The sequence below is a fragment of the Pagrus major genome, chromosome 21 (assembly GCF_040436345.1).
Source record: "Pagrus major chromosome 21, Pma_NU_1.0".
Lineage (NCBI taxonomy): Eukaryota > Metazoa > Chordata > Actinopteri > Spariformes > Sparidae > Pagrus > Pagrus major.
The window spans coordinates 10,473,668-10,491,976 of record NC_133235.1 but is presented as its reverse complement, the minus strand read 5'-3'; the positions used below and the strand labels follow the sequence as shown (position 1 = coordinate 10,491,976).

At 40.5% G+C, this 18,309-nt stretch overlaps 1 protein-coding gene across 1 annotated transcript; it reads right to left on the bottom strand.

Annotated features, from left to right (window-relative positions):
* Nucleotides 1-12,061: 12,061 nt before the first annotated feature.
* rgs5b (regulator of G protein signaling 5b) lies at nt 12,062-13,619 on the bottom strand. The gene is made up of 5 exons (XM_073491479.1): nt 13,514-13,619; nt 13,312-13,401; nt 13,143-13,207; nt 12,875-13,038; nt 12,062-12,756 (listed from the first exon to the last, which is right to left on the bottom strand). Exons 1-5 carry the CDS (start codon nt 13,555-13,557, stop codon nt 12,580-12,582), a joined length of 540 nt encoding a protein of 179 aa, XP_073347580.1. The 5' UTR covers nt 13,558-13,619; the 3' UTR covers nt 12,062-12,579.
* Between the last annotated feature and the right edge of the window lie 4,690 nt (nt 13,620-18,309).

The window sequence follows — 18,309 nt, the reverse complement described above, 5'->3', positions numbered from 1 at the left end:
TGATGGTTTTCAACACATAACATTGTTATGTTGTAATGAGACACCTGGGCTATGTATTTATGACAGTGGTGTTGCACACAAAATGCCAATTTCTCTGCATAATGTTTGTTTCATAAAAAAATGTATCAAATGACAGGGTGACAATGTGAAAGAGGTTGCTCAGAGTTAAATTACACAGAATTATCACCTGAATCTGCAGCTCCCTTCAGCGTCAAAGAGCTGTATGCAGGCAGCTATTTTCAGAGAAATAGCTCTGACAGACCTACTGTATAACACCTGCTCAACACCAAACACCAGGCAGACACAGTCTGTGACGATATGGTGAACAGAGCGGAGTGGATATTTCCCTCAAGAGTTGGTAGAGACCAAAAACAGAGCTAAAAGAGATTGAATATTTGACTGTAATTCATCAGGTGAAGAGAAACAATGTTTCTGCTGCCCCCAAGAGGCCAAAAAACAGTTGTCTGTTTACACTAGAGTGCGACTCGGGCAACATTTTTAAGTCCGAAGCAGTCCACTTAAAGTCCGAGTCCTAGAGAGGACTAACCAAGCCCAACCTGAACTCGACAGCTCTGATATGTTCATTAATGTACACTGAGTTTGTGCTACCCCTGTTCTAACTATGGTTACAGCTTGCTTATCTACCTTTAATACAGACATGCACAGTGTAGACTGCTGTGAAAAGGCATTGTTTTATGCACATATTTAAAATAAAAATAACATATACACATATTTTATATCTGTGATGCGACCGAAACTGGACATCATTTATATAATTTTTGTTCGAATCTGACCCATCCTGAAAGGTTCGAATAGGGTATCCATGCTCTGATTTACACATTCAGCAATAATTGAACAACATTGGCATTCATTTGAAGTCTTGTTTGTTTCCACATGATCATTATTCATTATCCTTTAAGCTCTGTTTGTCTCTCTGCTGAATCCTGATGACAAATATTTAGCTGTTAAGCTGCTGAAGGCTGTGCTACGTTCACCACGGTGCTAAGGAACTCTATTCACCTTTTTTTCTAGTCCCCATGATACCTTGAGCAAATTATGGGTGTTACTTCTGGCACATCCAGTTTCTTAATCGTTGTCCATGGTAACAGGATGCCGATCCTCATTCCTAGAGTCATCGGTACTGTGAATAATTCATTTATTAAGATCTAGGTTTGCAACTTGGCCAACTTGACTAATACTTCTAAAGCCCCAGGAAACTTGTGGATAGATGAGGGTTGGGATGATGAACAATGCCATCGTCCATTGTTAAGAACTAAGCCATCTACCATGGAAACATCCTGACTTGAATGGTCACTGCACTTCTCGATGCCTTGTTGTTAATGTTCTTATTAAACAAGCTCAGTTAACATTAGGCGCTCAGTTACATTGTGTTTCTTGTCTGCGGTCCGCTTTCCTTCAACTTTGCTGTTGAATTTGCGTTTTCTTAGCTCAGCTAACTTTGTTTCAAGCTTCTGAGGCTGGACACAAATATGTTAGGAACGTGTGGTGCAGAGACAAAGGCACTTTTAAACCTGGAACAAGGACGGCAGGGATGAGACAGTTGCTCTCTTCACTGGTGATGGGAGCCAGAGTGTTCTCAGTTGGCTGGGACATTTCGAGTGTGCGACAGAGGGAAGCTTTGGAGAATTCAGTTGTGAGCTGGTAAGCAACTGCTGCCTTACTGCAACCCTGAGGTGACACGCTACCACATATATCAGAAACATATAGTAAACCCAGCCCCCACCCCCCAAAATGACACCATCCATCGATATGTTTTGTTCTGTGGACATCGTCTGTGGGTTTGTCACTATAAGCAACACCTTTCACATGGCACATATCACTTTGATCCATTTGTGATATATAGCAACTTTGGCACACAGGATGTCACCCACGCAATGTGAATGTGAAACCAACCCCTTTGTTTCGCTCTCACCTGCCAGTCCAACACATTGGTTCTGTTTGCTCATCTAACTTCAGTCATGCTGTCTCCCCAGCAGGTGGCAACAGAGCTCTTTGCATTTCACAGACAAGGAGACGAGACAACTTTATATATTCACTGTGCTCTTTTTTATTCTGCATGTACGCCTTCATCTTTGTGCAAAGCTTGTCTTTTGTCAACCTGTGTGAGGAACCACTCAGTGTGACTGTTGTCCTCTCTGTCACACTGTAAAGCACAGATAGACTTCGTCGAGGTCCAAATGAACAGAGTGTACTGTCAATTTATAAAATCACCCCTTCACTTTCATTTTTTGGGATACAATCATCCAGACACTGTTACCTGGGGACAAAGTGTACTCTGAAATTTGAACAGAACAGAAATACTGTATCAATAAGTCTTCTTCTGTAAATCATCTCCTTTCAAGTAGTTGACGTCTTACTCAGGGCATCCAGTTCCAGCAGCCTGAATTACTGCCTTTCACACGTGCCATCTTATCCAAGCCGCCACCACGGCTGGTGACATGGCTATCACGTGTTGACACTTTATGGGGTTCAGCTGTGATGCTGCACTTCTACATACAAGAGTCTTGCCCAGTATTATGAGTAGGAAGGGATGCATGCGCGTCAGATGCTGCACTTATTTTAACACTCAGCATCAGGTAAATCACTCATCTGCTTTTTAACTGGCTGTGAGGGCGCAATTAGCGTCAAGTGCGTCTTCAGTGGGTCGAGCTTGCGTGAGGAAAGAGCTGTGTGGAACTTTGTTGCTATATGTTTGTAGTTACAGCAGACACACACAGTGGGTTGGCACTCATACTGTGACTCACAGTTTTTATTTTTCTTTCTTTTACTCCATGTTTTGATTTGTTTACGAAGTGAACAACTCCCAATTCTGGCTGACAGAAGAGTTTGTTTGCAAAATCAATACACAGAATTCTTAAAATGAATAAAACAGCATCAGTTTGATTGATATTCCCTTGAGAATCACAATAAAAAAAGCATAACTCCAGAAAAGAATAATAATAATAATAATATAAAAGAGATAACTCATCATAACAATCCAAAACCTTCAGAATCAGCTCAGGTTAAATTCACAGTTTTTTTTATATCAGAAAGACTTCAGGTGACAAAACACCACACAGCCATTTATGATACTTCTTCAATTCTGGAGTAGTTATGGCAACAGATATTCTGTATTAGTTGCAATGTTCACAAAGTAAACAAAAACATGGCGACCTTGTTAAACAGTAATCTGCCAAGAATCTGTGCTTACGTGTATTTTTGATTCGGCAACACAACCAGGGGTGTAACACAAAATCCTGCACCCTGCACATTCTCTCAGGGGCCCCTATGTCTTCATGGGCCCTCTCACATTAGGACATTGTATACTTCCCATTTTGGTCTGTGTTGGTCTGAACACGTCTTTGGCACGACGGAAATGCTACCATCAGAATGCTAACATGCTTAACCTGTTCAGTTTATTATGTTAGCATGCTAACACTTGCTAATTATCACTACACAGTACAGCTGAGGCTTAAAGGTCATATTGATAACATTTTCAGTGGTATTGAGATATTTCTGTCTCGACCGAAGTGGTGGACTGAGCAAAGACCAACCAAGCGACATTGTCTGTCATAGTGTGTGTAGCTAAAATAAACAACAGAGTGAAAAGAATAAAAGAATAAATGCTTTAGACAGGCTGCATCAGTGTCACTCTGATGATTGTTATTGCCATGCTTTCCCCCCTTTGCACTGTATCATAATACCATGCAGGAGTACTGTTTGCACAATCTGTCAGATTAGCAAATAGGAATGTGGTGTTGTGTTTATATCCACACACTGGCACGTGACTGACATGAGATCAGCTGCTTTTAGACATTCATTGCTCTTCATAGGTCAATAAACACGCAGCCTGTGGTGATTGTCATAGTGGCTGAGTACAAAGCTGACCTTCCTACAAATCCAATTACCTTGTCACTATGGAAGCCACATAGTTATTGCCACACACAGTCTCCATTATTTCTCACTTATTATCATGTGGCATTGGCAAAACCTGCGCACGTCACTATTTCCTGTGGCTTTCTTGAGCTCCACACCGAAAAAAACGGACTTGAATCATTGCTATGTGCATCACTTAATAACATCATAACTGCCAGCTGAGCTTATGAAGATAATGTGTTATGGGAATAAACACACTGCTGGTGGAGGCAGGGTTCATACAAACTGCTTATTCAACTTTACAAACATCTTCTTTGGCTCATCGCTGCTCTTCCCAGAATATTTCACGGTGAACTCTGACCTCAAGGACCCCCTGAATGTAATGATGCTACGGCCAGACTCCAAACTGTGTGGAGTCATACGGGTGGTTGTGGGGGGGCTCTTAATGAAGGGGGAGGCTAGAAATACACAGGCAAGTTTTTGGATGGCCTTGCCTGAAGCACATATTTTCATTTTATTCCATTTTGCTCTTTTAATTATCTTTTATTTTATCTATCTTATTCTCTGTTATCCTCTTCATATTTTTCTTACAGTCGTCCTGTGCTGTTAAATTTCTATTCTTGGACAAAGCAACCGTAACATGACTCTATTTCCCCTCAGAGATCAATAAAGTGGCTTTTCATTAAAGTAGCCATGTATTTGTCTGATTCTAATGTCATAGTAAGCTTGTGAAAGGAAACATTTTTAATTTAATATAAATAAAATCGCACTCCCACGCTTCTTTGTCCCTTTTTGTTTTTGTCTTTGTTTTTTTCCCCACAGCTGATGAAATTGCACAACACAGGCAATCAATGCAAATCATAAAGGTTGCATTGGGCAACATTGCAAGTTCCAGGTGAGCAAAAAACTTGGCAGACTGTAACAAAATGATGCCTCTTTGGCAAGTGTACACACAATTGAACCCTCAGTAGTGCTGCCTCCTTGCAAAAACAAATAAAATAGAGTAGGAAAAAACAGTACATGAGGTAACAGACGGCATTATAGGTCTACATTATATTTTGTGGCACTTTTGTACTTGGAAACATATCATCTTACCCCCTCCATATGTAACTTGGGTCAGTTGGTACGCTCTCTTGTTAAAGGTGTGAACGCTTTACAGGACTACATTTTACACCACCGCAACTCTTGCGGACTTTCCTGAGAGACAGACAGCTTGACGTGTTGCTAAAGTAATCGCTAACTGCTGCTAAATACTGCTAGCCGCACACTGCCTGGACTGGACTGGGAGCACCAGGAGATTGTTGGTGTTGACACTCCTAACAGAGGAACTTTGGACAGACAGCAAGAGGAGGTTTATTTGCTCGGGCAGTAGGGGACCCCAGCAAAGACTGCTGTCAAGGAGTGAACACAGGAATGGGCACCAGAGATGGGCAATGGAACTGGGCTCAGCAGCCTTTACAGACTTCATGACAGAGGCAAAGAGACCGAATGACCAAGCTAGAGGCTGGAAAGAGGAAATCTTGGAGCAGGTTTTAGTTGTTGGAAAGTGTTGTGAGAAAAAAGGCTGCGAGACAGACGTCCAACTGGCCTTCTTGCTGTTGGACTGGTACGTAATATTAGCTGGCTGGCTATGACTTTGTAGCAAGGTTGTCATAGCCTTAGTTTCTAATCAGAAGTGAGTGAATTACATTTATTCTTGCATAATGTTACATTAATTGTGTAGTGAGCTATGGAGGCGCTGAGAGGTGGATTGTGTTACCTTTAGACAGAGCCAGGCTAGCTATTTCCCTTTGTTTCTTGTCTTTATGCTAAACTAAGCTAACTGTCTCCTGGCTGTAGCATCATAACAACGGTATACACCCTTGCTAACCCTCAGCACGAGGAGGCGTATTTCCAAAAATGTCTCTGTTCCCTTCAGTGAGCATGCTGGCCTCAGTTTGACTGTTTGTACACATTGACTTTGTGGCCGTTCCCAACTCATCAGAACATTAAGTTCCCACTTAAATAGTCTGCCGAGGTGAACTTGGTGAACCTTGGACCTCATGCTATGAGACTTATCGCTCAGTTAGCGCTTGATGTCTGGACTTGAACTAAAGCATTTAAGAGGTTCATAATTTTCACTATATTGTCTCAAGTCAAATCCCAACAGATGGATGCATCCTACTAATGCAGAATAAATAAAGAAATAGTCAACAAAACAGACAAACACATGGTGGGGGGTGCATTTTTTTTTGCATTACACTGACAACATTTACCCACCTTATTTATTGCGTGTCAAATAATGTGGGAAAGGGATTGTCCAAATGTTTGTAGTCTTGTGTTTTGAAATTTAGTCTTGGTATAGAGGCAGATAATTGGCTCATTTGTCCCAGAAGGTGGAGCTTTAATGTTGTGAGTGAGCTTCCTCAAATCTCCAGCGGAAGAATATTCTCAAGTAACTCAGAGTGATAAACACCACAGAGGGTCTCTTGTGGGACACATTCTTAGAAAGAGACACTTAATCCCACAGTAAAAAAAAATGACAAAGTAAATACTAAAGGTGGCCTGCTTTTTCTTAGCAGTCTTTCTGTCTACCTATTCCAGCCTACAGTAGGCGGGCGAGAAGGAAACACCCTGGAAGAATACAGCGTCATCATGCAGTACCTCCTACGTTCATACCTTTGGGCAATTTAGAGTCTCCAGTCCATCTGATTTGCATGTCTTTAAAGTGTGGGAGGAAAGCAGGAGGCCCAGGGGAGAAAACACAAACTACGTCTCCTCAGGCTTTACGTCACTCTTCCTGGAAAATCAAACTAACAGCAAACATATGTGGCTTTACCTCGCTGAGGTGAGTCATCATTATTTGCTGGGCTATACGGCTCGACTCCCTGCTGCCTTCATATGCCATCGTATAATGAAATAATGCAGACCACATGTTGACATAAGAGGATCAGTTCCCATATCCCCCACCAGCATGTTGATATCACCTATTATCAGATCGTTAAGAGTTTACGATGCCTGACCAAAGGCTATTATCATCAAGTGGACACGTAGGAGTTTATTTGTGGCAGCAGCCTATTTTTTTTATTGTTTTTATTTTGCAGGCCAAATGAAATGAAGATTAGTTTAAGCTCCTGTAGAATAACTGAGTGTTTTCAAGAAGACATTAGGATGGGACCACTCAGCTGTGCAGGGTTTGTTCCGCCGGTAACCATGACTGCAGCTCTTTGTCTTTACACCCCTCTCCCAAGTTCGAGCACTTATTAATCACCACTGGCACAGGGAATATGTTTTTAAATGAGCGTGCTGACTCATTTCTACCAGTGGAGTGGGCGCCCGGATGAGCCAGATCCACCGTTTAACAGAGCTCCACCTCTGTTGCGCCCCATTGTGTCTCCACCTCTCTGACATTTAAAGCAGTCCACATTAAACTGATCCACGCTTTACAAAACACTCGGGCCGGGCTCAGCCTCTCCCATGTCGACTAATCCAGGTGTGGGACGTGTCTGTGTTTACAGTGTGGATTGTAAAACTTTATGATCCTGAATTGAGATAAACCTTAATCTTCTTGTTTTTCCTTTTGTGTAAACACATTATGGATTTTCCGAGCTATTTAGCAGAGGATGACGATTATAAAACTGTCTTCAAACAAATAGAAAAACACATTAAATAAACAATCAGTCTGTCAGAGAAAGTGTATGGGCAATGGCTGCTGCAATTACTGTATTTTGTACAATGTGTTGGATGGAGGCTTTATATATAGTGAGAATCCACACGTCAGCATCGTATCTGTATATGTATCTCTTTGTATTTTTAGCCAGGCATTTGGACTTTTGTTCTGACAGTGAACAGTGGAAAGATGACAGAGCATGGAAGGAGAGAGAAGAGAAGATAAATAATATAAAGGCAGTGAAAGTCCCTCGTGAGACTCGATTCGGGGATTCATGATCATAGAAGAGGAAGGGAAGATTCACACTTTCAGTTTTGGAAAATGGAGCTTTAATGCAGCATCGTGGAGTTTACATAGTAATATTTACAAAAACATGTACGTTTCTTATGTTACTGATACATTTGAATCATTATCAGTTATCATCACATCACTAAGTTTCTGCAGAGAGGCTGTGTCCTGGAGGATTTTCTCTGTGTTACTTTAAGCGCTTGTCAAAAGCCTTTGGCAGCTTATCGGTTTTATAGCTTGCTTTGGCAGCTGCTTTCTTCTTCTGGCTGGAGGAAAATCCCGTGGTTAAAAATAGGCTCATAAAGTTGAGCTCCAATCATGTAGATTTCCAGGATGTTAATTTACCTTAGATGATATTTTTCTTTACTGTAAGTCGAAAGTGGAAAACACTGGAGACAACAAGAGTCATCAGAGTCTGTTTGCTTAATGGAGAACAGATGTGGACACATTCAGTTATACAACACAGTACCTGAAATTGGTTTCTATTCATTTTATCAGTGGAGCATGATACATATCGTACATATATTTGCCAAATATGATGTTTTTCCTTCTGTTTGTCCCTCCCTCATGTCTGTAACTGTTTGGCCTCATCCAAAGCCATTAAGATAACATCATCTGAACTGCATGATATTAAATGTTATGTTATTTTCCATTATAACAACATTAAGCCACCTCCAAAACATCATTACCTCTGTTTATTCTTCACTTGATGCCCTGAAATTAAGACTTAGAACTTTATTAATCATTCTTCATGTATAGACATCAAGTATATATCGAGGAAATCTTTCAGTAACGGCAGTCACACTGAACTGTATGTATTGGTGGATTGTAACTGACTCAAGTGCTGTACTTAGTAAGTAAGCAATACTGATGCTTTCATGGTATAGGTTTGGAGGTCGGGTTGGCTACCATCCGAAAGCGTTTTTAACCCTGATAGTATAGAGCTGCTGGTGTCAGGTGGTATCTGTGTTTCTCAGCATCAACAGGCTTGGTAGTTGCCAGTTTGTGGAAAAAATCCCCTAAGAAATGGCTGATTTCTTCAGGATGCGTCTAGCATACTGTACTGCCCCAACGTTAGCCAGCACACTCGCTAGAGACGTTAGCGTTAGCAACATCAGCACTAGCAACTGCTATACATTTTGAAGACATATATTATGTGATTCTTACACGTTAATGCATCACTTTTTCTAATCCAGTAATATAATATATATTACAGACCATTCTGCATAATAAGCACTTCCACTTCTTAGTTCTGTAAATATAATTTGATGCCAATAATTTTACTTAAACTAGCAATAGACAAGTGTTCTGCTTCTGTGAATCATTATGAAGTAATGTTGATTGCACAGTGTAATGGCTATAGGATAATAGAATCATCAATGTTTACATTGTTTCCCTATAAACCTCGCTATCACTATAAAAATATTGTCTATTTATTGCTAAATATTGTCCCTAACTGGCGATCCATTTCTATTAAAGACTTAATGATGAAATAAAGTCACGTTTTATACTGTGTTGTTGTCATTTGTGGAAAAGTTGTCTGTTTCCACTTTTATTAAAGGTGCACTATGTAGTTTTGGGGAAGAAATCTTAATCAGAAGAGAAAGATCTTCAATGGCTATTTTTTATGCCTAAACAAACAAAATAAACAAACTCTCTTCATTTTCATGACTGAATAAGCTGAATAAACAAACTGACCTTAAAGGACAACACAGTGTCATACTGTTTTACTTTGTTTATATGTGGCGGACCCTGCCACCTTTCTAGCTTCAAACAGTGTTCTGGGACCTTATTTTCCTCTGAGAACAGCTTGTTTATTCACTTATGTTTGTATTATTACCTTATTAATCTTGCAAATATAAAACATTTTGAGAGTTTCAATTTCTTCTCCAAAACTACATAGTGCCCCTAGGACTTTTACCTGTAACAGAGTATTTCCACACTGTTGTATTGCTACTATTACTGAAGTAAAAGATCAGAGTACTTCCTCCACCACTGACTGTGTATGTCATGGAATTTCTTCAAGTCTAAAAATTTAAATTTTTGAGGCATGAAGATGTCGAACATCAAATATTTAGATGGTGCCTGTTTCAAATATTAATAAGCAGCTAAAAAAAGGAGGAGATATCTTGTAGTGTGTGATTGTTGCTGAAATCAGATGGAAAGAGAGCAGGAAATGAGCTCAGCGTCCAGGTAGTCACACGCTCTGACTGGCATTAAATCCAGTATGATTCAGCTGCAATTTACTTATTTCAAATATTTTTCGTCCGGCCAGCTGTATACACACATCACACAAAAATGCACAGCTGGGAATCACAATAGACTCATTCGCCGCTCTGTATTTGATTAGAGCAGGAACTACTTTAATCTGTAACAGTTTTTTGCAAGTTGTTGTTACCGCAAAAAACCTTTTGTCCTCCGGGCATCAAGATAAAACATGTATCACAGTCCCGGTAGCTTTTCTCTCTCTTTGTTTCTCTTGTGTATGCATCTGTCTGAAAAGTTCAAAATTTCCAGACTGCTCACACCCTCCAGATAACACATAAGTCATTATAAGTTACATCAAGACAAAAAGGTGCAACAAGTTCTGTCCACCCACACGCAGCCGCGCCTGATCAGGTCTCTACATGCTCCTGTCTTTTTCCTTCTTTCTTTTCCCAACATCTGATAGCTTGAATTAGATGTGAATCATGAACATCTGCCCAAACAGAACAGTGTAGGTGGGCAAAGTGAAAGTAATACTTGGATAAATATGTGTAACATCAGCTGCTACAGCAAAGGATGAGTGTCAATTAAAAGTCGAGTCCATCTGTTAGAGTTTCAGTTTGCTGAGCTGACAAACAAATCAGTGTTTCTTCACTTAATCTCAATTACTGTGTCCACGTTCAGAAGAGGCCTCATTACCCATCACTTCTAGGAGAAACTGAGGGATGGAGCGAAGAGATATAGCCTCTGTCATTTTCCATGAGTGTGTGAGAGCGGCGTTAATGACTCGGCCCTCGCCTCTTTAGCTGCCGAGTGTTTGAACAGGAGTAGGCCGTTGCTGTAGGAGGGCGTGGGAGGGGGAGGGCGGCGAGGAGTTGGCGGTGATGGACGGCGGGAGAATGGAAGAAAGGAGTTGATTTACAAAGAGGAGGAGCGGCTGCTCTTCGGTAATAAACAAACCTGCCTATGGAGACTCTCAGTAGGCGGCTGCTGTTGCCGTGGCGACCGTCCATCACACTCAGATGCTTCCCGGCAAAATGATCTTGTTTTTTTGACCTCCTTACTGTGAGTTATATTAGAGGATCAATACCAATCTCATGTCTGTATGCTAAATGTAGCTTCAATCAGCATTTGGTTGGCTTAGCTTAGCACAAAGACTGGAAACGGGGTAACAGCTAGCCTGGCTCTGTCCGAACATAAAAAAAAATCCTGCACCTCCAAATTGAATTGCTGCTGGTCAGAGCTAGGCTAGCTGCTTTCCCTGTTTACAGTCTTTGTGCTAAGATAAGCCAAGCTAAACTAAGCTAAGCTAACCAGCTAACAGCTGTAGCTTCATTGTTTAATGTATTAACACAAGAGTGGTATCATTCTTCTCGTCTAACTCTTGGCAAGAAGATGACAAGGAAGTGTGTTTCCCCAAATGCAGAAGTATTGAGGGTGTGAAATGCTGTTTATGTGTGTGTGTGTGACAGACATGCCAATCTTTTCTTTGTATTTATAGATGTACTGTATACCATTTTTAATGAAGTTGCTAGGCAGGTTCCTGTGCTATACCTAGTTTGTGCATTAGTTCTGTAGTGATGCACATCTTTTATATTTTTGTGACCTATCTGACCTGTCCCCTGTTTGTTACTGGTTAGGGGTGACCAAAGTAGTTTACCCACTGGTGATTATTAAAAGTCTAAATCTAAATTGAGGGCCTACTCCAATCCTGTAAAAATGATCACCATTTATTCTCTCTCCGTGACTCAAAGACAGATTCCTGTGTTAAAAAAAGCACAAGAACGTAGACACAGTCACATTCCCCGTAACGCCAGAGAAAAGGAGTCATCCAGTCACCTACTTGTGAAGTGGAACCACTGAGGCCGTCGGTTTGTTAGCAACTACAGTATAAACAGCGCTCATGAGCGAGTCTTCTTCCTTCCTTCTACATTTTCCCCGACCCAAAAAACCACATCCACATTCTCTACATGTGAGGTTTCCATGGAACAAAACAGTAACCGTCTCTCTCTGGAAATTGGTAATCTTTCATTTAATGCACTTCTTTTTTACATACAGTACTTCAGATTAAAAAGAAACATTCAATACAAATCAGGTTCACCAACCGGTTGCACAGCAAAACAAACACATAATAAAAATTTAAATAAAATAACTTTAAATAAATAATGAATAAATAAACACTAGTGCTACAGAGGTTTCTCCCAGTGGTAGTTTTGTTGTGTGAAAGCAACTCATTTATATCTCTGTGTTTTATAAGTGATGCCACTGTGGCTGCCGTTAGTGCAGCCCTGTATGTACAGTACAGGTGTCTCTTCAGAGGCAGACGTCGCCAGCAGCTCGGTCTGTTTCAACACAGCTTCACGTGTCCTTCAGCTTCCATCCCGGACCCCAAGCCGTACGCAACCTCCGGTCTCCAGAATATATCTACAGCCTGACACCAAACTTCTTGGTCTGAGGTATTTGTTCCGTGCGAACCTTTCCAATCAGTCTGTGTGTCAGTAAGCTTATGTCCCTTTTTGAGGCGTGATCAGATCATCTCTGACAGTTTTTAATGAAGCTTTTTAGCTGGTCTTGGCCTTCCTGCTGGCCTCCTGGTATATGGAGGACTTGAGGAAGCGAGGGTAGCAGTCTTTCTCCATCAGGGTGAAGATTTTCTCTTGGGCCACCTCAAAACAGGACTGCCTTGGATGATCCATGTTCTCCTTGGTGATGGATTTGGTCAGATGGTCAAGATTTACCTTTAGGTGAACAGAAGAGGTAGAGAGGTTATTATTAGCACTTCACAGGTAGCCTACAGTAGATAAGAGAAGCCAGCAGAGCATCTTGAATTGTTTATGTAGGTTTTTTGATATTTACCTCTCGTGGTGCATCACAGCCGATGAACTCGTCATAAATTTTCTTGGCTTTGGTGGACAGTTTTGAAGGTTTCGTTGCCTTGTAGTCATCACAAGCCAAGTAGAAAGCGATGTTCTCCTCGCTGAACTCTGAGACCAGGAAAGCTCTGAACAGGCACAGTCCATCTGGGGAAAAGGAAAGAGAGTCAGGAGAGAGTTAACATCTGGCAGTCATTTAAACATGTGGAACGATCAGAACATTTGCATCAGGTGTGATCTGGAGGACTCACTTTGACTGGACAACAGCTTCTCAAACGACTCCTTCCATTTCAAAGGCTCGTCTTCATTTAACCTGCTGAAAAACAGAAAAGGCAACATGAAGAAAAGTTCCAAAAATCACCATCGTCCACTTTAATCTTACAGATGTGCTTGAATAGAGAATTCGAATGTGTGTCTTACCTCTGTTTCTCATTCTTCTTTGACTGGCTGTTGATGCTGTGATCCGACTTTTGTAATAAGCTTCCAAACAAAGCTTTCAGCTCCTTTGCCCTGCGAAGATAAAGACAGACGAAATGTTACAACTAGAATTTAAAGTCCAGCTGTCTTCTAGAAAAACAAGAATATTTACTGTTATTAGTCAGAAAACTCTCATGGATCTCACCTCTCCAGGCAGGTAATAGGCAGTGAGTCGAGTGCTCTGCACATGATGAGATGTTTCCCCGCTCGCTGGTGGATATTTCCAAAGGTTTTGACAGTTGCTTGTGAAGTATGTCGCGTCTCAGAGCTGTCTTCCTCTCTGTGAGTGAGTCTTAGCTTGTCTGCTCGTCTGTGTGGGAGGGTGGCTTTTTATAGGGTAGCCCACTCTGTGACATCACACCTCTCAGCCAATGAAACAAGACGTGTGCGTGGATGAGGAGACTCCTCGACACTAATTTTCCTCCTGGCAACTTCCTCCCTGCTGAACAACGTGTGTGTCGGTTACAGTGACTGAATTACTCCACAACTGTTAAATGTCTTTGTGCTCAGCCAGGGTGTGTGTCTGTGTGTGTGTCTTTGTGTGTGTGTGGTCTTGAGGAGTGTTTGTGTGTGTTTGTCAGTACTTGCGAAGAGAACCAGACGTTTTCACAAGGACAGAAAATCCCCTGAAGAGAGGACTTTTCGACAGTACTTTCCTTTAATAGAAGCTAAGTTTGGTCTCAGGACTCGGGGTCAGCGAGCGCTCATATCTCAGTGACTAAACAGGTTGTTTGGTAAATTCCAAAATGAGCAATTAGATGCTTTACATCAGTAAAAAAAACAATAACACAACGTAAAAATACACTGTTGTATTGTCTTCAGTTTTCTAACAATGCATTTTTCACCAGGAGAATTTTCTTAACCTGAAAAGTTGAACTTAATTCTTAATGAAAATGCACCAAATTTGGATAAAGTTGCTTTTGTTGAACTATGAGTAAAAGTACAGAAGTGTTCAAAGCAGTATTCTTACAGTATAGAAATACAGAGTCTTATATGCATGTATTATTTTATTGCAGTTGATGAGTTTTAATGTTGTAACTTATATAGTGGAGCTATTTTTGTTACTTTCTATTCTTCTGGTAGGTTGTTTATTTAAGATTATTACATCATAGTTTATTGACTGATCATATGTTTAAATATGGTAAAAGTGAAAGTCAACCTTAGTACTTACTCGACCTTGAGTAAGGTCTTAAAGTAACTGCTATTAAATGTACTTGAGTATCAAAAGTAGGCCTACAAGTTACATGAATGTGTATACTGTATACTGTGGGTCACCAATTATTGGATCTGATATTCAGCATGTCTTTGATTATTGGAATCAGTTTTTTAAAATCCAATTGCAGAAAAATAATTTAAAGGGTAACTTCACTAATTGTTCACATAATAGTGTGTTTACAGGTCTTGGGGAGCCCTACAAGATATGTGAAAAAGTAGTATAAAGCCTTTGGTGGCTCCAGAGGAAGCTGCATGTAATCTCATAAAATCCCTCCTGTGATGTCACTCTGCCTAAGTTGCATTGTGGGTAATGTAGCCGCCAGGCTTTGAAAAGGAAGAAGAATGCATTGAATAAAAAAGGGGTTAATGGTTCAGGTTCAGCGCCAAAGACCTGATTTGGTATTTGATTTTTAATGGTATTTGACAACCCAGCAATGGATATGTGGTTACAGATGATGGGTGGAAAGAGACTCAACAATCAACTGCGGAGAGTTAAAAAGTGTTGCTTTAACTAACCAGTAGGAATGCTAGAATGTAGGTGAACCCAAGCCGGTGTGACAGGAAATAAAACAGGTCAGAGGGATGTTAATCAAGCTCAGCCTGCTCATGAGAAAGTCTAATTAATACAAGATGAGTGAAGACGCCTGTGTGGGTGTGTCATGGGAGTGACTAGTCACCATGCTGCCAAGTTAACCTTCCAGCACTGCACACAGGGAACTGAACCTATTTGGTCAAGGTTGTAGAAATACTGTTTTCGGATGGAGACAGACAGAAAGCAACCACACATCAGAATCAGAAACAGGTTTATTGCCAATTAGGATTTCACAAACAAAGACTTTGCCTTTGTGTTGTAATGAAAAAAGGTCAAAATATAGAAAGATAAAAAAAAGATATAGAAAATAATAAATGACAATTCATAATAAAAATGTCAAATATGTTCATTGTGAAACGAGATAGAATGTTCACAATGTGACTAAATAATGTGCAAAACTTCAGTGTATAAAGAAAATGCCCAAAAATAATGTTTAACACAACACAATAAATTAGATTCGGAGAGATTATTAAATAACAAGATATAATAAAAACTTAATGTAAATGTAACTTGTGATGTCCATGTGCAGGGATGAGAGTCAGTATCAGTGGGCGTCCGGGACCTTGTTGATGAGGCCGCCTGTGGTCAGGCAAAAACTGTCTTTGAGGCATGATGAGGCTTCGGTGTTGATGGACCGAAGCCTCTTTGCTGGGGGGCAGTGTTTGTGCCCTGGGTGGAAGGGGTTGGCCATAATCTTTCCCGCTATAGCCTCAGGAGCCTAGAGGCTGTGAAGGGTCGCTTATAATCTTTCCCACTCGCTGCAGGATCTTGGAGGCATCCCGGAAGGACGGATGATTGCAGAGCGGACGATAAGCTTCGGTCGGCCCTTGCCCTTGGCAGTGGCAGGAGGGTACCGCTTGATTCTTAGTTGCTAGCCTTTGGGTGTTAAAACCTTAATGAATAACAAGGTGTTTTTTCTGAACTTTAACTTAATTAACTTTAATTGTTGCTTATTTAGTTATGATTACTTACTGTTAAAAATAAATACTTCGGATTTAAAAGGTTTCCAGAGTCTTTGCTTGAGTTTACAAAGCAAATTAAAAGTAAATAAAAAGAGACACAAAGGCAGAAAATCAGAACACCATGAAAAAATATAATTAGCATAAAACAAACAGAAGCACTGCATTAAAAATGAAGATAAAGCACAACAGGAAATGATTATAACAATATAAAATACAAAAAACCCATTAACTACTCATAAGTTTAAAGCTAACACAATATAATTGTTTGATTGCAAAACATTCATTCTGTGTCACAGAGGGCCTGTATTTACTTCTTTATTTATCTTGTTATCTTTATTTTCCTCACTGGGGTGAATGGAGGAATCATTTATGGTTATTTAATGAAGGTCCAAACAGGTAAAGTAACAGAAAAAAGTGTTTATATTAGATGTGTCATGAGAGAAGAGTTTGCATAATCCCTGTCTGGACATTCCTTCTTGTCCGGCATGACCAAGCAAAGATAACTGTGCTGCCTATATATAGCCTTGGGGTCGGGAAAACCATTGTTAATTAAAATAAAACTATCTATACTTAGACCAGACAAAGACCTGTGCTAACAGTAAACTCTGCCAATGGGTTATTTCTCGGTGAGTCTGCAGGAAAGGGAAAATTAGGCAGCCGGATGAAAATGCAGCAAGCTCATTGAAAGTGTCTGAGTTAGCTTCCTTTGCCAGCAGCCCTGAACAATACTTTCCCTCTAACTGGCTGCTTTGTTCGACACGCAGCTCTGAGTGTCAACGCCAGGTCACCTCCGCCTGAAATAATGAGCCGCTCCCCTGCTTCTTCTATTGAAACAGTCTTAAAGGCCTTTTAGGGAGAGAAGAACTTCCTACGAGCAAATTGCTCGGATATGGGGCATGCAGCAGTGTAGGCTAAGCAGATTCTGTGAGGAAGAAAAGCCCGTTATCCATCGTTTTTGGTATTGTAGGCATTAAATTGGCTTCAAGTGTAGAGGTGAAAACGAGTTCACAATTTCAGAGTTCTCCTGACACTATGGAGTGTGTTGATTCAAGACAATATAAAGGAGATAATACAATCTAACACTGCCATTAAAGCAACTACATTTACACTAACGTATAAGACCACAATTAAAAAAATGTATGTTTCTATCAAATTATGTGCTGCAACACGTTACACAGTTAGTTTAAGGGGCTCTATGTAACAATTTGTAGCCATTTACATGTTTTAATCACTTATTATGGACGTTCTCAGTGCTTAGTTTAGAAATAACATAAACTAACGATGTTCCAGAGCGTGGGTATGTGGATATTTTAGCAAGTGGTGGGTTTTCCTGGGACAACTATCGCTCACAGTCCGCTGCATCAGCTCCACCGCTTGCTGTTAAACAACTGCGAGAAAAACACAAGCACAACCCTTTAACACCAGACAGCCACTGAACATAAAGTTAGGAAATAGCATGCTTTGTGTGCTGATACTGCAGCGCTAGCTAAACTAGCATTAGCTATGTTGTTTTACGAAGCCTGTTTTGTTCCCAGTTCCTCGCTGGTATGTGTGTGTGTGTTGCTACATAAACATGCCAATAGCATACAAAGACTGTTACTAAACTACAACGTTAGTGGCCTGCTGGACAGTGAGGCCAAGGCTAATACAGATCATATTCCTCTAATGTTTGCATTGGTGAAGTTTTTGGTTTAGAAGCTGTTCTCATTTATATTCAAGCGCACCAATCTGGAAGCTCAAAGCACCAGCAGCTGTCGATTTCCCAAATCTAAGGTCTCAGACTTGTGTGAGCTAACCAATCGGAGCAGATTGACCTTTTTGGGAGGGGGACGCAAGAAGGAACTGGGCTAAATCTGACCATTTCAGAGGGTAAATTATTATTATTATTATTATATTTATTATTATTATTATTATTGTTGTCATTATCATTAGTATTATTATACTGGTTCACAGTCTATCAACATCGCATTGTATCTGGAGTAAAAAAGGTATTTTATGTAACATATAAAGAAGAAGAAAAAAGAAGCATTCATTTTCATTTTTCACAAACCCAAATGCAAGCTGAAGATCTGACCTTGTGCTGTAGCAAAAAGCAACAAATTGGAAGTGAATGACAACCTACAGCCACTTTGCTTTGTCAGATGCACAATATCATTCAGAGCCATGAGTAGG